Source organism: Schistocerca serialis, chromosome 2, assembly GCF_023864345.2.
Source record: "Schistocerca serialis cubense isolate TAMUIC-IGC-003099 chromosome 2, iqSchSeri2.2, whole genome shotgun sequence".
Lineage (NCBI taxonomy): Eukaryota > Metazoa > Arthropoda > Insecta > Orthoptera > Acrididae > Schistocerca > Schistocerca serialis.
Window position 1 is genome coordinate 828752038 of NC_064639.1, and position 17426 is coordinate 828769463.

At 43.7% G+C, this 17426-nt stretch overlaps 1 protein-coding gene across 1 annotated transcript in view; it reads left to right on the forward strand.

The window, feature by feature from the left end:
- Positions 1 to 447: 447 nt before the first annotated feature.
- The window catches only part of LOC126456447 (galactoside alpha-(1,2)-fucosyltransferase 2-like), a 127172-nt gene continuing 110193 nt past the window's right edge, over positions 448 to 17426 (forward strand). Inside the window, exons 1-2 of the mRNA XM_050092197.1 lie at positions 448 to 597; positions 14736 to 15002. Of these exons, the coding sequence (XP_049948154.1) occupies positions 448 to 597; positions 14736 to 15002 (417 nt within the window). The remainder of the gene's footprint in view (positions 598 to 14735; positions 15003 to 17426) is intronic.

A 17426-nucleotide genomic window follows, 5' to 3' on the forward strand; every position in this document is an offset into this window, starting at 1 on the left:
GTCAGCACTGAGGGAGAAGCCCACGTGCAAAAAGTTCTTACGATGACTTTTTTGGGGTCAGGAGTGAAATTACGTAACACGCTAAACTGCTACATACTTAATTTTTAATTATAGGACCGGTTTCGGTCAGAGATTATTTTTCAGTACAAATTTTTTTAATAGCGTATACCACAATCATTGTGAAGAAGTATCAAAATTTAATATTTATAAATAATTTTAATTTTGCCTAGCTAGTTGCATCGAGTGTTAATTACACAACCATTCAAAGAATAAGACACGATAATGACACATGAGAACAAACACTGTAAGAAATCTTAGATTACGGAAGATTGATCCACTACAGAAGAAATTCAACCTCATTCATCACTCTGATCTCGATAACGGTAATCCTATTGCGATATCGAATCCTACTACGAGTGATCTGCGTTGAGTGCCGTGACTGCCAACATGGAGAGAAGAACGAAGCGAAAGTGTGCGGTGTGTGCAGTGTTGGCTGTTGTGCTGCTCTCCTTGCTGGCAGCACACCGTGGTGCCGCATATCCGCCGGCGATGCCATCATCGTGGGGATCGTTCGGAGATTTCTATCCCGCTTATGAGGCAAGTATGGGCATTTACTTTCTACCTCCTGTTACTTTTCACTTCTTTTTAATTAGTGCCCATGTATAGATGTTGTTAGTGAATAGACAGACTAGTGTCTAAGGCCCCGTCGACGATAACGTCATTAGCTCCGATAGAGGAAGGATAAGGAAGAAAATTGGGCGTATTCCTTTCGATTGAACTATTTGTGTGAAGCGATTTACGGGAAACACGGAAAACCTAAAACTAGATGCCTGGGTGGAAATTTTTAACTCTGATACTCCAGAAAGCGAATGCAGGGTTTTAACAACTGAGGTGCCCTTCTCAGTTCACCTGCTGCTTTCATTCATTAGAGTACTTGTAAAAATAGTGTGTAACTACAGGCCTGTGGCTGATACATACCAACTATCGCCCTGATGACGTTGCCTTTGGTGATATTTTCTTACACTGAAGCGCCAAAGAAACCGGTACAGGCATGCGTGTTTAAATACAGAGATATGTAAACATGCAGAATACGGCGCTACAGCCGACAACGCCTACATAAGACAACAAGTGTCTGGCGCAGTCGTTAGATCGGTTATTGCTCCTACAGTGGCAGGTTATCAAGATTTAAATGAGTCTGAACATCGTGTTGCAGTCAGCGCACGAGGGATAGGACACAGCATCTTGGAGGTAGCGATGAAGTGGGGATTTTCCCGTGCGACAATTTCACGAGTGTACCGTGAATATCAGGCATTCGGTAAAACATCAAATCTCCGACATCGATGCGTCCGGAAAAAGATCCTGTAAGAATGGGACCAACGACGATTGAAGAGAATAGTTCAACGTGACAGAAGTGCAACCCTTCCGCAAATTGCTGGAGATTTCGATTATAGGCCACTGACAAGTGTCAGCATGCGAACCATTCACCGAAACATCATCTAAATGGGCTTTAGGAGCCGAAGGCGCATTCGTGTACCCCTGATGACTGCACGATACAAAGCTTTACGCCTCGCCCGGGCCGGTCAATACTGACATTGGGCTGTTGGTGTCTGGAAACATGTTGCCTCGTCAGACGAGACTCGTTCCAGATTGTATCGGGCGGATGGACGTGTACGGGCATGGAGACAACTTCATGAATCCATGGAGCCTGCATGTCACCAAGGGACTGTTCATGCTAGTGGAGGCTCTGTAATGGTGTGGGGCGTGTGCAATTGGAGTGATATGGGACCTGTGATACGTCTAGACACAACTCTGACGGGTGGCACGTACGTAAGCACTCTGTCCGATCACCTGCATCCATCCATGTCCATTGTGCATTCCGACGGCCTTGGACAATTACAGTAAGACAATGGGACACCCCACACGTCCAGAATTGATATAGAGTGGCTCCAGGAATACTCTTACGAGTTTAAACACAAAACTCCCCACACATTAACATTATTGAGCATAATTGGGATATCTTGCAACGTGCTGTTGAGATCTCCACCCCCTCACACTCTTACGGATTTATGTACAGCCCTACAGGATTCATGGTGTCAGTTCCCTCCAGCTCTACTTCAGACGTTAGTCGAGTGCATGTCACATCGTGCTGTGGCACTTCTGCGTGCTCACGGAGGACGTTCACGATATTGGGCAGGTGTACCAGCTTCTTTGGCTCTTCAGTGTACACACACTCCAATATAGCTGATAATATCAACGGTAATTTCCAAGAACGACTGCCTATCGAACGTGCGGTCCCCAAAAGATATGCATCGAATGTGCACCTATGTCGACCACACGATTCTGATGGCGCGTGTTACTGATACTGTTTACAGGTTTCGCTAGAGCAACGACAAAAGACGAACGTTGCTAAGTTACAAATAATTACAAATGAAAGTAGTAACTTTACCTACTTTACTCGTCAGCCACGTCTTGTCTTCTTCATGCACTATTTCTCTTGTTGTATGAGCCGCCAGCAACAATTCTTTTTTCCCTTAACCCGCGTGCACTCTTACTCTGTCAGTCAGAAATATTCGGAGAATATCAGGAAGGTCAATTTTTCCGCTAATTTCTTGTGGTGGAAATATAGCTACTGGAAGAGATAGAGTTCGTCTCTATATCCTGGTATTTCCTCGTAGCTATCTCCGATTCGTCTATTTCGACAACCCTGCTTTGTCCACGAATAGGTACACTCTTCGTGACTATGACGTGACAGACTTCTTGTAGTAGTCGCGCAAGGTGTTCGCGGACAGCTGTGTTTCAGAAGCTGTCGCTTGTAGCGTATAATCTGTTATCCAACAAGAAACTAAAGTTATACATTTCTCGACGGCTAACTTGGAACTGTCAAACCATGTGTTCTTTCATAAGAAAGACATTGGGGGCAGTACAATTGCAAAGGAAAATCAGTATCCGCACCTTTCTTGCTAAGTTTCAAAGAGTTCAGTCCGTGATATTCTGCACAGTTCCTCATATCCTCATTTGCAAGCAATCCGAAGTCCAGACAAAGTTTCAAACAACTTTCCATACATAACCGAGGAATTAGATTTCGCCATGTGAGACTATAGGCACTCGATATTGCCACGCTTTCGCTCATTGCTGTTCAAAACCGAAGACGTTAAGCTATGTTCCCCTGACAACGAAGCAGACGTTTATCATAATTAGCGCCACCAGAGTCGTGTGATCGACATCGAGTTGCACCTTCGATATATATCTTTTGGGGCCCACGCGTTCGATAGGCAATCATTCGCCGGCCGTGGTGACCGAGAGGTTCTAGGCGCTTCAGTCCGGAACCGCGTGACTGCTACGGTCGCAGTTTCGGAGCCTGCCTCGGGCATGGACGTGTGTGATGTCCTTTTTTTATTATTATGAATTTGGCCAGCTATGGACCGCATACAACTTAAGACTTATGGTGTTTCTTTTCCTTCCGTTCTTCCCAGTACTTCTTCATTTTCTCGCCAACTGCTCGTCTCTGCTCATCTGTCCACACTCTCTTGGGTCGAGGTTTTGGCGCATCTTCTTCATAGTTTGCGTTTTCTATAAGTAGCCTAAAGTTATTCCTGTCACGTATTATTTCTTCTGTAACACCCATTTTATTGGGGTCTTTCTTTACTGCTTCTATCCATCCTACAGTGTTTTTCAGCTTACTAACGTAATTAAAAATTTTCTTTGTAATCCGTGTTTCTTCCATTCTTTTTAAATGTCCATAAAATTTTAGCCGTCTCTTCCTCATTGTATCTGTGATCTTTTCTGTATTTTTGTATAGGTCTTCATTTCTCCTTTTAATCCACCTGTTTTCCTTGTTTTTCTCAGGACCTAGAATTTTTCTTAATATTTTTCTCTCTCTTTTTTCTAGTTATCTTAATTCGCCTTTCTTATTCAGTGTTATGCACTCTGATCCATATGTTGCTTGTGTCCTAATAACTGAATTATAATGTTTAATCTTTGCTTGTATGGATATTGATTTCTTATTGTAGTAGTTTTGTGTTAATTTATATGCAAATTCCAACTTTTTTATTCTTTCTTTATTTGTTGTGTTATCCAGTCCATTGGCTTGGACCCACTCCCCCAGGTATTTGAATCTATCAACTCTTTTAATTTTTCCATACTTTGTTTTCATGAACTTTTCTGTATTATGTTTGTGTTCTATATACTCGGTTTTTTCGTAGGATATTTTTAGCCCAGTCTTTTCAGCAATCTCGTGTAACATATCAAGCATAACTGTTGCGTCTGTTCGGTTTTCAGTTATCAATGCCATATCATCTGCAAAGGCTAAACATTTTACTTCAAATTTGTTCTTTCCTTGGCCCATGCTTATACCCTTTGTGCCTCTGTTTTTTAATGTGTTTTCCCATGTTTTTACGACTTTATCTAAAACCAAGTTAAAGAGAATTGGGGACAGTCCGTCACCTTGTCGAACTCCTGTTTTGATTTTGAATGGTTCAGAAATTTCGCCTTGAAACTTAATTCTTGATGTTGTATCTGTGAGCGTTTGTTCAACAAGTCTTCTGGTGTTTTCATCTATCCCTGATTCATAAAGTATCTGGAATAGTGTTTGTCTGTCAACTGAGTCATAGGCCTTCTTGAAGTCTACGAAAGTAACTACTGTATTTTTATTTTGTATAGCTCTCACTCTCAAAATTGTTTTTAAATTAAGAATCTGTTCTGCACATGATCTACCTTTTCTAAATCCTGCTTGATAATCTCCTATATTAGGTCCTGCTTGTTCCTCTATTCTATTTAAAAGTGCTTTAGAAAGTATTTTGTATGTCACTGGTAATAAGGATATGCCGCTGTAGTTGTTGGTGTCTGTTTTATCTCCTTTTTTATGGAGAGGGCGGATCAATGCTTGTTTCCAGTCACTGGGTATGATTCCTTTTGTCCAAATGTCTTTAATTACTTTGTGAATTTTCTGACATGCTGATAAGCCCCCTAGTTTCCACATTTCTGCCACTATCCCATCCTCACCTGGTGCTTTGTTATTCTTCAAAGCTTTGATAATCTTTTCTATTTCTTCTACTGTAGGTGGTTCCGACGGTGGATTTTCATGTTGTGGTTTTTGAAATTGTAACCTATCATTAGGCTCCTCACAATTTAATAGATTTTCAAAGTATTCAGCTAAGATTTGGCAGTTCTCTTTATTGCTTAAAACCATTTTTCCATTTTTATCTTTAAAATGTAAACTTGGTGACTGGAATCCTGTTAAAACTTCTCTGAAAGTCTTATAGAAGTCTCTAGTGTTGTTCCTTTTGAAATCAGAATCCATTTCTTCTAATCTGTCTTTGTCATATTTTCTTTTCACTGATCTGATGATTTTTGCTGTCTTTTTCCTTTCTTCTTTAAACTCTTCCCAGTATACGTGTTTCTTATTACTGTTCCATTTTTTCCATGCCTTTAGTCGATTGTCAATTGCTTCATCACACAGCTCATTCCACCATCTGTGTTTTGGTATTCTTCGTGGCTGTCCCATTTCTTTAACTGATTCTATCATTGTTTCTTTAATTTCTTCCCAATTATCCATTTTTCTTGTGTTTAGTATATAACAGAATTTGTCCTGCTTTTGCAGGAGAAATTTAGTGTTTACTCTTGGAAATCTTCTTGGTTTTGGTTTAGGTTTGTTTGGTTGGAACATGGTCTTTATTTCTGTCAGATAATGATCTGAGTCTATGTTTAGGCCCTTCCTCACTCTGACATCCAAGATTTCCTTGTAGTTGCGAGTCGTTATTGCCACATGGTCCAACTGATATTCACCTTGATTTGGATTAGGTGATACCCACGTTTTTTTCTTTCTTGCAAGTTTCCTGAAACATGTCGACATTAATTTTAGATCAAACTGTCTACAAAAATCTATGAGTCTTTCCCCATTTCTGTTGGTTCTTGCATGTGCTGGATAATCTCCAACTACTGATTTAAATTTTATTTCTTTGCCAACTTGTGCATTAAAGTCTCCCACTAAAATTTTTATATGTTCTTTTGGTAATATGGATGTTTCGTGTTCAAGCATTTCTCAAAAATCTTCCACTTTGTCAACATTTGTTCTGTTATGTTGGTTAATAGGTGCATGTGCATTTATAATAGTGTAGCGTTTATTGCCTGACTTGAACGTCAGAAATGAAATTCGTTCTGATGGGGAGCTAAAATTAGTTATTGATTCCGCAAGTTGCTGTTTGACCATAAATGCGGTCCCTAATATAGTCGTATTGTTGGAATTTTTAATGGCTGGTTTTCCTTTGTAGATCCTGTATCCACCTGATTCAAATGCATTTTCATCCAGATACCGTGTTTCTTGAAGAGCTAATATAAGTATGTTGCGTTGATTGAGAGCGTCCGTTAGGTGTTTTAGTTTTCCAACTTTCATAAGTGTGTTGATATTCAGAATCCCCAGTAGATGTTTTTTCTTGGGTCTTATCTTTGAAGAAGTACTAAGAAGCTCCGACTCTTCCTTGCATGATGTTCTAGGCTCTCCAGAATCCAAAGGCCTAGTTGCACCGCCATGAATAGCGATGGAAGATTGGTTACTTGAGTAGTTTCCATTTTGAAATTTACCATCATGTCTTAGGTTAAAGTTTGGTTTGGGAAAAGGTAGTTGAACCTTTCGATGATAAAAATTCAAGCATTTAGCTTAGAATTATAAGTGAGGCCGCCACTAACATGTGGGGCAGACGCCTTTTGCAGCCGCCCACTGTGGGAACAGACGCTACAGTCTGGTGCTTTTATACAAAAGCCAGCCTCTTCCGCCAGTTCCGCCGTTCTGATGATCTTCATCGCCGCCTTCACTGCCGTTGAGGTCTTCACCGTTTCCCTGGCTAGGGACCCTCACGAGGTACTATCACCCGGGCCAGGTGAACCAAGGTTTTTTAACGAGGTGTTACTCCTCCACCTCCTCCTTTTTCAACCGGGCTTGGGACCGGCTTTGGCGGAGTTGTGATGTCCTTTTGTTAGTTAGGTTTAAGTAGTTCTAAGTTCTAGGGGACTGATGACCTCACATGATAAGTCCCATAATGCTCAGAGCAATTTTTTGCAATCATTCTTGGAAATTACCATATCAACAATCAAGAAAGTCGTTGCCACACATTGTGAAGATTTCTCAACTGTATTTAAAAGAGCAATTTAATTTTTTGTTTAACTGTAGTGTGAATTTTAAGGTTTCCTTATGTTTAAGGTGTTGCGTGTATGTACTTTCCTTTCCAGTTCATCTACCGACTTTCAGGGTTTACACATGTTATCTGTTCGTTTCCTTTTGTAGTTAGTTAGTGAATTTTGTCCTACTGTGTACTGACGAGCTAAAACATTATACCCACCAACTTAGTAGCGCATTGGTCACCTTTAGAGCACATGCTGCAGCGATTCTGCGTGGCAGTTTTTTTGAAGACGTATGGAAGCAGACGTCTACGTACAGGTCACGCTATTCCCGTGCATTAATGTCGGTGTTATTTGGGAGTGGACGTGGCGCCCGATAGCGTCCCATACGTGTTCCATTGAGGTTCATAGAAAGTGAATTTGGAGGCCAAGATATCAACGTGAAATCAGTATCATGGTCCCCCCAAACACTGTAGCACCGTAGCACCTGTCCACGTTTCACTCGTGTATAACGCTGCACTCCAAACATACACTCCCAGAAATTTCTTCCCCAAATTAAGGCCTATGTTTGACACTAGTAGACTTCTGTTGGACAGGAATGCCGTTTCTGCCAGTGCGACAGTCTGCTTTTTATTGATCATTCCTTTCAATAGGTCCTGTAATTCTTCTTCACTTTAATTGATGGTAGCAATGTCATCAGCGAATCATTGATATTCTTTCAGCTGAATTTCAGTCGCAGTCTTTAACCTTTCTTTTTTTTCCGCCATTGCTTCTTCGATGTACAGACTGAACAATATGTGCGGAAAGCTACATTCCTGTCTTACTCCTTTTTTAATCCGACCACTTCGTACTTTGTCTTCCAGTCTTAATTTTCCTTGTTTTTGTACATATTGTATATTCTCTTTCTTTTCCTATAGCTTACCCATATTTTTCTCAGAATTTCTAACATCTTGTACCACTTTACATTGTCGAAAGCTTTTTCCAAGTCGACAAATCCAATGAAGATGTTTCGATTTTTCTTCAGTCTTCATCCATTATCAATCGTAATGTCAGAACTGCCTCTCTGGTTCCTTTATCGTTCCTAACGCCAAATTGTACATCATTTAACACCTCCTCAATTTTTTTTTCATTCTTCTGTATGTCATTCCTGTCAGTATCTTGGATGCATGAACTGTTAATCTGATTGTGAGATAATTCTCGCATTTGCCGGCTCTTGCAATCTTCGGCATTGTGTGGATGATGCTTTTCCGAAAGTGTGATGGTATATCGCCAGTCTCATTTATTGCACACGTACACACCAACGTGAATAGTCGTTTTGTTGCAACTTCCCAATGATATTAGAAATTCTGTTGGAATGTTATCTATCCCCTATACCTTATTGATCTTAAGTCCCCCAAACACTCTTAAATTCTGATCGTAATACTTGATCCCCTATCTCTTCTAAATCAACTCCTGTTTCTTCTTCTATCACATTAGACAAATCTTCCCCCGCATAGAGGCCTTAAATGTACTCTTTCCACCTAACAGCCCTCTGCCCTGCATTTAACAGTGGAAATTCCATTGCCCTCTTAATGTTACCACCCTTGTTTTTAATTTCAGCGAAGGTTGTTTTGACTTCCCTATATGTTGAGTCAGCCCTTCCGCCAATCATTTCTTTTTCGATTTCTTCACATTTTTCATGCAGTCATTTCGCCTGAGCTTCCCTGCACATCCTATTTATTTTATTCCTAAGTCATTTGTATTTCGGTATTACTGTATTTCCGTGAACATATTTTTTCTGCCTTATTTATATCTATCAACTGAAGTACTTTTTTTGTTGCCTAGGGTTTCTTCACAGTTACCTTCCTTGTACCTATTTGCCCCAACTTCTGTGACTGCCCTTTTTAGAGGTGTCCATTCCCCTTCAATTGAACTGCCAATTGAATAGCTATTCACTATCGCAGTATCTACAGGCTACTGAGGAATGTCTTCATTCCTCAGTACTGCCGTATCCCACTTCTTTGAGCACTGATTCTTCCCGACTAGTCTCTTAAACTTCAGCGCACTCATCATCATCGCTAAACTGTGATCTGAGACTTTATCTGCTCCTGTGTACACATTACAATCCAATATCTGATTTTGGAAACTCTGCCTGAACATCATGTAATCTATTATCGTATATTTCTGCTGTATCAGTTTCTGCTATTAGTCGTGATATGCTTTGTACGTCAAAAACACCAAAATACGCAGTGATTAAGAGTCCACATCGAACTGTAGGTGTCTTTACGACTGACTCGGTAAGTCTGTTCAAACTTTCGAGGAAAGCCAGGGCATAACACTACAAAGGTGTCATCCGTAGTAAAGCACAGTACAGTTCAAACCATCTTCTGGGTTGAAGACAGAGTCACCTTCTACAGTACCGGCAGGTCCGATGTAAGAGAGGTGCTCAAAAGAAATTCCTCCGATTTTTTTGTGTGAAAACTCTTAAAAGTTTTTAAATAAAACAAACTTTGTTAACATTCTACGTCGTTATTCTTCATGTCCAAATATTTATTTTTCGACGTGTTCACCGTGGAGAAAAACATATTTCTCACAAAGAGGAGCTGTCATTGTAGTATGACATTGTAGCAAGCCACAACTTCACCTCTGCTTGCACCGCGTCATCACTATTAAAGTGAAGTTCTCACAGGTGTTTTCTAAGTTTTGGAAACAGCTGAAAATTGATTTGGGCCAAGTCGAGAATATGGAGGATGAACGACGACAGTGAATCCAAGGCTACAAATTGTAGCAAATTTCGCAGCACTCATGTGTGGTCTGGCAATGCCATGCTGAAGGAGAGGTGCTCCATCTTTGGATGAACTCTTCGAATCAAAACTCGAACACAGTTCGCTGCTGTTTGTTGCGCACTCTTTATAAGCCTCGCGGGTAGTGAGGTCTCTTAATCAGGGTATAAAAAAAAAAAAAAAAAAAGAAGAAAAAAAAAGGCTTGTGCACGAGTTATCAAAAGAGAAACTACACTGGCATTGTAAATTTTCTAATGAATTTTGTTTGCATTTGAGGTGGTTATTACTACCACGTTTGTATTATTTGTTGGACATTTCAGGATGGCGTACAACCTTCGTCCCGCTGTGGGATTCAGAAGAACAGACTATGAAATCTTTACCAATAATCACCAATCAACCCAAGATGCCACTCGGTCAATAGATGCACTACTACACGATTAGCCTGAAACGATGCAAAGTACTTCTCTATAAAACGTATTCGACTCCAATTATCAACAAGAAATGGATCCGTATAATCAAACCTAGTACTTCGCTCGGCCCATCTACGTAGCCTCACATTAAAAGACAGTGCAGAATCATTACAGTTAGACAAAGGTTCAGCGTCATATTTAGTTATATAAATCAAAGCTGATTTCCTACTCTTACAACTCTGAACATCAGAAACGCCAGTTATACTACCAAACATAAATTCCAAACCTTTCCTAACTTGATCTAAATACTTCTTATCTTCCAATTTCAAATAACAATGGAAATGTGTAGCATTACCTTGCGCAAAAGGTTCTTCAGAAACACAGTACTCCAGAACAGACCAAATACTAAGCAAAATATCAACAAAGTGTTGTTCGAGTTTACTCAAACAGATGGTGTACGCTTTGAGTATGGTTAAATGGCCGCTATTGAGAAGCATGATGAGAATGCCAAGAATTTTGGAACATTGCAGCATTATGATATTACTGATGAATTTAAATTTACACTGACGGAAAAAAACCATAGCACCAAGAAGCAGATGTGCAACGTAAACGAAAGTTGGTAAGCTTGCTTCTTCATCTGAGATATGGTGTCTATTCTGATTTCGCGCCAGTCGCATAAGAATGGCGCTTGTAGCTCCACTATGAGGTAGCGAATGAGGTTTGCTTTAAATACACGCTTTGGCGGTCGAGAGAGTTAGTTAGCTTTGAGATTGGACATGGTGAGTTGATGTTAGCCTTTAAAGCGGCAAAGACGCCTTTATCCGCACATCATTATGTTTGAACAAGGTCTTGTAATAGGGCTACGAGGAGCTGGATGTTCCTTCTGCGATACTGCAGGAAGACGTTGCAGGAATATAGCCTCTGTACGTCATTGCTAGCACCGGTTGTCACGAGAATGTATGGTTGCAGGAAGACCGCGCTCCAGGTAGCCACGTGGCACTACCGAGGAGAGGAAAGACTACCGTGTTCGGCATGGGGCTACGGCGCACCGTACACCATCTGCAGCAGCAATGTAAGTGGCAGTTGGCACCACAGTGACACAACGAACTGTAACAAATAGGTTACTTCAAGGACAGCTCCGAGCCAGACGCCTTATGGCGCGCGTTCCACTGACCCGAAACCACCGCCATTTGCAACTTCAGTGGTGTCCAGCGAGAACAGGGTGGTGGCCCACTGCGTTTCATGATGAAATTTGGTTCTGCCTCCGTGGCAGTTCTGGCCGCGTGTAGCTTAAACGAGGATAGTCGAGGCCCTGCAACCAGCCTGTCTGTGTGCTAGACACACTGGAGCGACACATGGAGTTATGGTCTGGGGTGCGATTTCGTATGACAGCAGGAGCGCTCTCGTTGTTATCATACGCACTCAGCTGCAAAATACACTCCTGGAAATGGAAAAAAGAACACATTGACACCGGTGTGTCAGACCCACCATACTTGCTCCGGACACTGCGAGAGGGCTGTACAAGCAATGATCACACGCACGGCACAGCGGACACACCAGGAACCACGGTGTTGGCCGTCGAATGGCGCTACCTGCGCAGCATTTGTGCACCGCCGCCGTCAGTGTCAGCCAGTTTGCCGTGGCATACGGAGCTCCGTCGCAGTCTTTAACACTGGTAGCATGCCGCGACAGCGTGGACGTGAACCGTATGTGCAGTTGACGGACTTTGAGCGAGGGCGTATAGTGGGCATGCGGGAGGCCGGGTGGACGTACCGCCGAATTGCTCAACACGTGGGGCGTGAGGTCTCCAGAGTACATCGATGTTGTCGCCAGTGGTCGGCGGAAGGTGCACGTGCCCGTCGACCTGGGACCGGACCGCAGCGACGCACGGATGCACGCCAAGACCGTAGGATCCTACGCAGTGCCGTAGGGGACCGCACCGCCACTTCCCAGCAAATTAGGGACACTGTTGCTCCTGGGGTATCGGCGAGGACCATTCGCAACCGTCTCCATGAAGCTGGGCTACGGTCCCGCACACCGTTAGGCCGTCTTCCGCTCACGCCCCAACATCGTGCAGCCCGCCTCCAGTGGTGTCGCGACAGGCGTGAATGGAGGGACGAATGGAGACGTGTCGTCTTCAGCGATGAGAGTCGCTTCTGCCTTGGTGCCAATGATGGTCGTATGCGTGTTTGGCGCCGTGCAGGTGAGCGCCACAATCAGGACTGCATACGACCGAGGCACACAGGGCCAACACCCGGCATCATGGTGTGGGGAGCGATCTCCTACACTGGCCGTACACCACTGGTGATCGTCGAGGGGACACTGAATAGTGCACGGTACATCCAAACCGTCATCGAACCCATCGTTCTACCATTCCTAGACCGGCAAGGGAACTTGCTGTTCCAACAGGACAATGCACGTCCGCATGTATCCCGTGCCACCCAACGTGCTCTAGAAGGTGTAAGTCAACTACCCTGGCCAGCAAGATCTCCGGATCTGTCCCCCATTGAGCATGTTTGGGACTGGATGAAGCGTCGTTTCACGCGGTCTGCACGTCCAGCACGAACGCTGGTCCAACTGAGGCGCCAGGTGGAAATGGCATGGCAAGCCGTTCCACAGGACTACATCCAGCATCTCTACGATCGTCTCCATGGGAGAATTGCAGCCTGCATTGCTGCGAAAGGTGGATATACACTGTACTAGTGCCGACATTGTGCATGCTCTGTTGCCTGTGTCTATGTGCCTGTGGTTCTGTCAGTGTGATCATGTGATGTATCTGACCCCAGGAATGTGTCAATAAAGTTTCCCCTTCCTGGGACAATGAATTCACGGTGTTCTTATTTCAATTTCCAGGAGTGTATTTGCAGTGGCTTATCTTGGAATTATGTTAACCTGCGATCTTGCAATTTTAATCGCTTAAATATGTTACCTAGACAAACGTAATACCAAAATTTTATTACTCTACATTAATAATTTTTTGATGCTGCGATTTTTGTCCGTCATGTAGTTACGTTACACATCGCCATGTTAAACACTTCCACCATAGATACTAGTAGACTGGCCTTGATGTGCAGAAGCTACAGGGCTGGTGTGGTTCCAACATAAACCACGTGACTGTTGGCAAAACGTGGCGGGATTTCAAATCAGCGGTCTGCCATCCTATGTTTGTATTGTATTTTACCCACATTTCTCAATTGAGCGCCAAACGCTTCCAACAAAAATTACTTTTTTATTTGCGAAGAATTATGTCAGACTACATTTGATCTGGATTTGTTCACAGTACCATTTATAAAATCTAACAAATACATCGAACGCCCCTCTGGTGGACAGCGGGACGAAATTACTATAAACTATCGATTAAAGTAAAATGTTAAAATTCTTTTAAACAGTAAGAGTGGGCTCGTGTCAAAACTTTAAATATTGGATTCGCCGCGTTTTGAGCTCTAGTCACTTACGAAAGAAAATGGGATATGGGAATTATGTCAACTATAGGTGCCAAAATTTTCGACTTTAGGAGCAGGTCCATTTTAGAGTATCAATTTTAGGTGCACTTCAAAGGTTCAGTTCCTACTATTTTTACATAAGTTTCAACTATCGGTTTAAAAAAAATGTTATTTTAGATGAAAGGTGAGACTTTGAAGTTTCAGAAAATAATTTTGGAGCCTACATTTATTTATTAGTATTAGAAGGTAGAAAAAAATTCTCTTCATGTGTCGACCATAGATGCTCTTACCTTATTACAATCTCACTTGTATATACAAAAAGGCGCGTATGTGCAGATGGCTTAAAGTTTTTCCGTTTCAGGGCCTGTATCCAAAACTGCCTTCAGTTTTCATCCTTAGGGAACCTATGAGTAGGAACGAGAAACAGTTATACTTACTTCTGTAACCGAATTATCACAGATACTTTCCAAAATGTAATATGAGTCTGACTTTACAGGCATCACTTTCAACAATTTAATTTACATGATACTATATTTCAAGTGTAAAAAACATATAAAAGTCGCTTCAGAAAATTTCAATAAACGCATCTGCACTATCATAGAAACACACGTGAAATGTAATGCCATTTCCCCCGACAAAACGCTGATTACAGCCATAAGCGCAACACGAAACAACCATGTTTTGTCAACATTCACGTGACTTTAGCCCAGAGATGTTGGAGCCACGAAAATGACGTCAGGGCCAGTCTATTATATTTATGGTCGAAGGTTAAACATTACAATTTGGAGCCCTCTAGCTGCAGAAAGTTGCAACGTGCGTCAGCGAAGCGGGAAAGTCGACCGTGTAATATTCAAGACCTTAACCGATACTGGGAGCAGAATAAAAAATTCGGAGGCATTACTTTTCAGCAAGCCCTCGTATTTTGTATTCAACATCCACAGATTCGATATAGATTTCATTAAGGATTGTCAGCTGTGGTTTACATATAGTGAGTCTTGTGTGTGCAGGCGGAGGATGACTGGAAGCCGGTGGCAGTGGAGAAGCTGCGTTGCCTGTCCGGGGTGATAACAGTGGCTACGGGAGGGAGGACAGGCAACCAGATCATGGAGTATGCGTCTGCGTGGTCGCTCGCCCAACAGTACGGTCTGCAGCTGGCTGTGCCCACAGAGATGGTGAGCACACTTCACACCGTCTTCCAGAATCTCAGCGCAACGCCACTGGAGGACTTGCTGCAGCGCCCCTCTTGTAAAGCCCACCGTCTGCGCGAAACTGAGGTGCGTAGGAGCGATTCTGGTTGTGGCACTCATTGGTGTTGGCCATCATTGTCATTCTGGAATTTTCAATGCTTGTGTACTTTAAAACTTACAGTATGCATAGTCTCGCCATAATTAAATTTCGCTTCAAGCGTGTGCAAGCACAAATATTCGCCTGACCTAATATGGTGCTGGTCCAACTTCGGTACGTGTGATAGTCTCCTCTCGCTGCTATACTTGAAATCATCTAAATCCACATCTACATCTACATGATTACTCTGCAATTCACATTCAAGTGCTTGGCAGAGGGTTCATCGAACCACAATCATACTACACTCCTGGAAATTGAAATAAGAACACCGTGAATTCATTGCCCCAGGAAGGGGAAACTTTATTGACACATTCCTGGGGTCAGATACATCACATGATCACACTGACAGAACCACAGGCACATAGACACAGGCAACAGAGCATGCACAATGTCGGCACTAGTACAGTGTATATCCACCTTTCGCAGCAATGCAGGCTGCTATTCTCCCATGGAGACGATCGTAGAGATGCCGGATGTAGTCCTGTGGAACGGCTTGCCATGCCATTTCCACCTGGCGCCTCAGTTGGACCAGCGTTCGTGCTGGACGTGCAGACCGCGTGAGACGACGCTTCATCCAGTCCCAAACATGCTCAATGGGGGACAGATCCGGAGATCTTGCTGGCCAGGGTAGTTGACTTACACCTTCTAGGGCACGTTGGGTGGCACGGGATACATGCGGACGTGCATTGTCCTGTTGGAACAGCAAGTTCCCTTGCCGGTCTAGGAATGGTAGAACGATGGGTTCGATGACGGTTTGGATGTACCGTGCACTATTCAGTGTCCCCTCGACGATCACCAGTGGTGTACGGCCAGTGTAGGAGATCGCTCCCCACACCATGATGCCGGGTGTTGGCCCTGTGTGCCTCAGTCGTATGCAGTCCTGATTGTGGCGCTCACCTGCACGGCGCCAAACACGCATACGACCATCATTGGCACCAAGGCAGAAGCGACTCTCATCGCTGAAGACGACACGTCTCCATTCGTCCCTCCATTCACGCCTGTCGCGACACCACTGGAGGCGGGCTGCACGATGTTGGGGCGTGAGCGGAAGACGGCCTAACGGTGTGCGGGACCGTAGCCCAGCTTCATGGAGACGGTTGCGAATGGTCCTCGCCGATACCCCAGGAGCAACAGTGTCCCTAATTTGCTGGGAAGTGGCGGTGCGGTCCCCTACGGCACTGCGTAGGATCCTACGGTCTTGGCGTGCATCCGTGCGTCGCTGCGGTCCGGTCCCAGGTCGACGGGCACGTGCACCTTCCGCCGACCACTGGCGACAACATCGATGTACTCTGGAGACCTCACGCCCCACGTGTTGAGCAATTCGGCGGTACGTCCACCCGGCCTCCCGCATGCCCACTATACGCCCTCGCTCAAAGTCCGTCAACTGCACATACGGTTCACGTCCACGCTGTCGCGGCATGCTACCAGTGTTAAAGACTGCGATGGAGCTCCGTATGCCACAGCAAACTGGCTGACACTGACGGCGGCGGTGCACAAATGCTGCGCAGCTAGCGCCATTCGACGGCCAACACCGCGGTTCCTGGTGTGTCCGCTGTGCCGTGCGTGTGATCATTGCTTGTACAGCCCTCTCGCAGTGTCCGGAGCAAGTATGGTGGGTCTGACACACCGGTGTCAGTGTGTTCTTTTTTCCATTTCCAGGAGTGTATCTCCCTACCATTCGACTCCCGAACAGCGCGCGGGAAAAACGAACACCTAAACCTCTCTGTTCGAGCTCTGAGTTCTCTTATTTTATTTTGATGATCATTCCTACCTATGTAGGTTGGGCTCAACAAAATATTTTCGCATTCGGAAGAGAAAGTTGGTGACTGAAAATTCGTAAATAGATCTCGCCGCGACGAAAAACGTCTTTGCTTTAATGACTTCCATCCCAACTCGCGTATCATATCTGCCACACTCTCTCCCCTATTACGTGATAATACAAAACGAGCTTCCCTTTTTTGCACCCTTTCGATGTCCTCCGTCAATCCCACCTGGTAAGGATCCCATACCGCGCAGCAATATTCTAACAGAGGACGAACGAGTGTATTGTAAGCTGTCTCTTTAGTGGGCTTGTTGCATCTTCTAAGTGTCCTGCCAATGAAACGCAACCTTTGGCTCGCCTTCCCCACAATATTATCTATGTGGTCTTTACAACTGAAGTTGTTCGTAATTTTAACACCCACGTACTTATTTGAATGGACAGCCTTGAGAATTGTAGTATTTATCGAGTAATCGAATTCCAACGCATTTCTTTTGGAACTCACGTGGATCACCTCACACTTTTCGTTATTTAGCGTCAACTGCCACCTGCCACACCATACAGCAATCTTTGCTAAATCGCTTTGTAACTGATA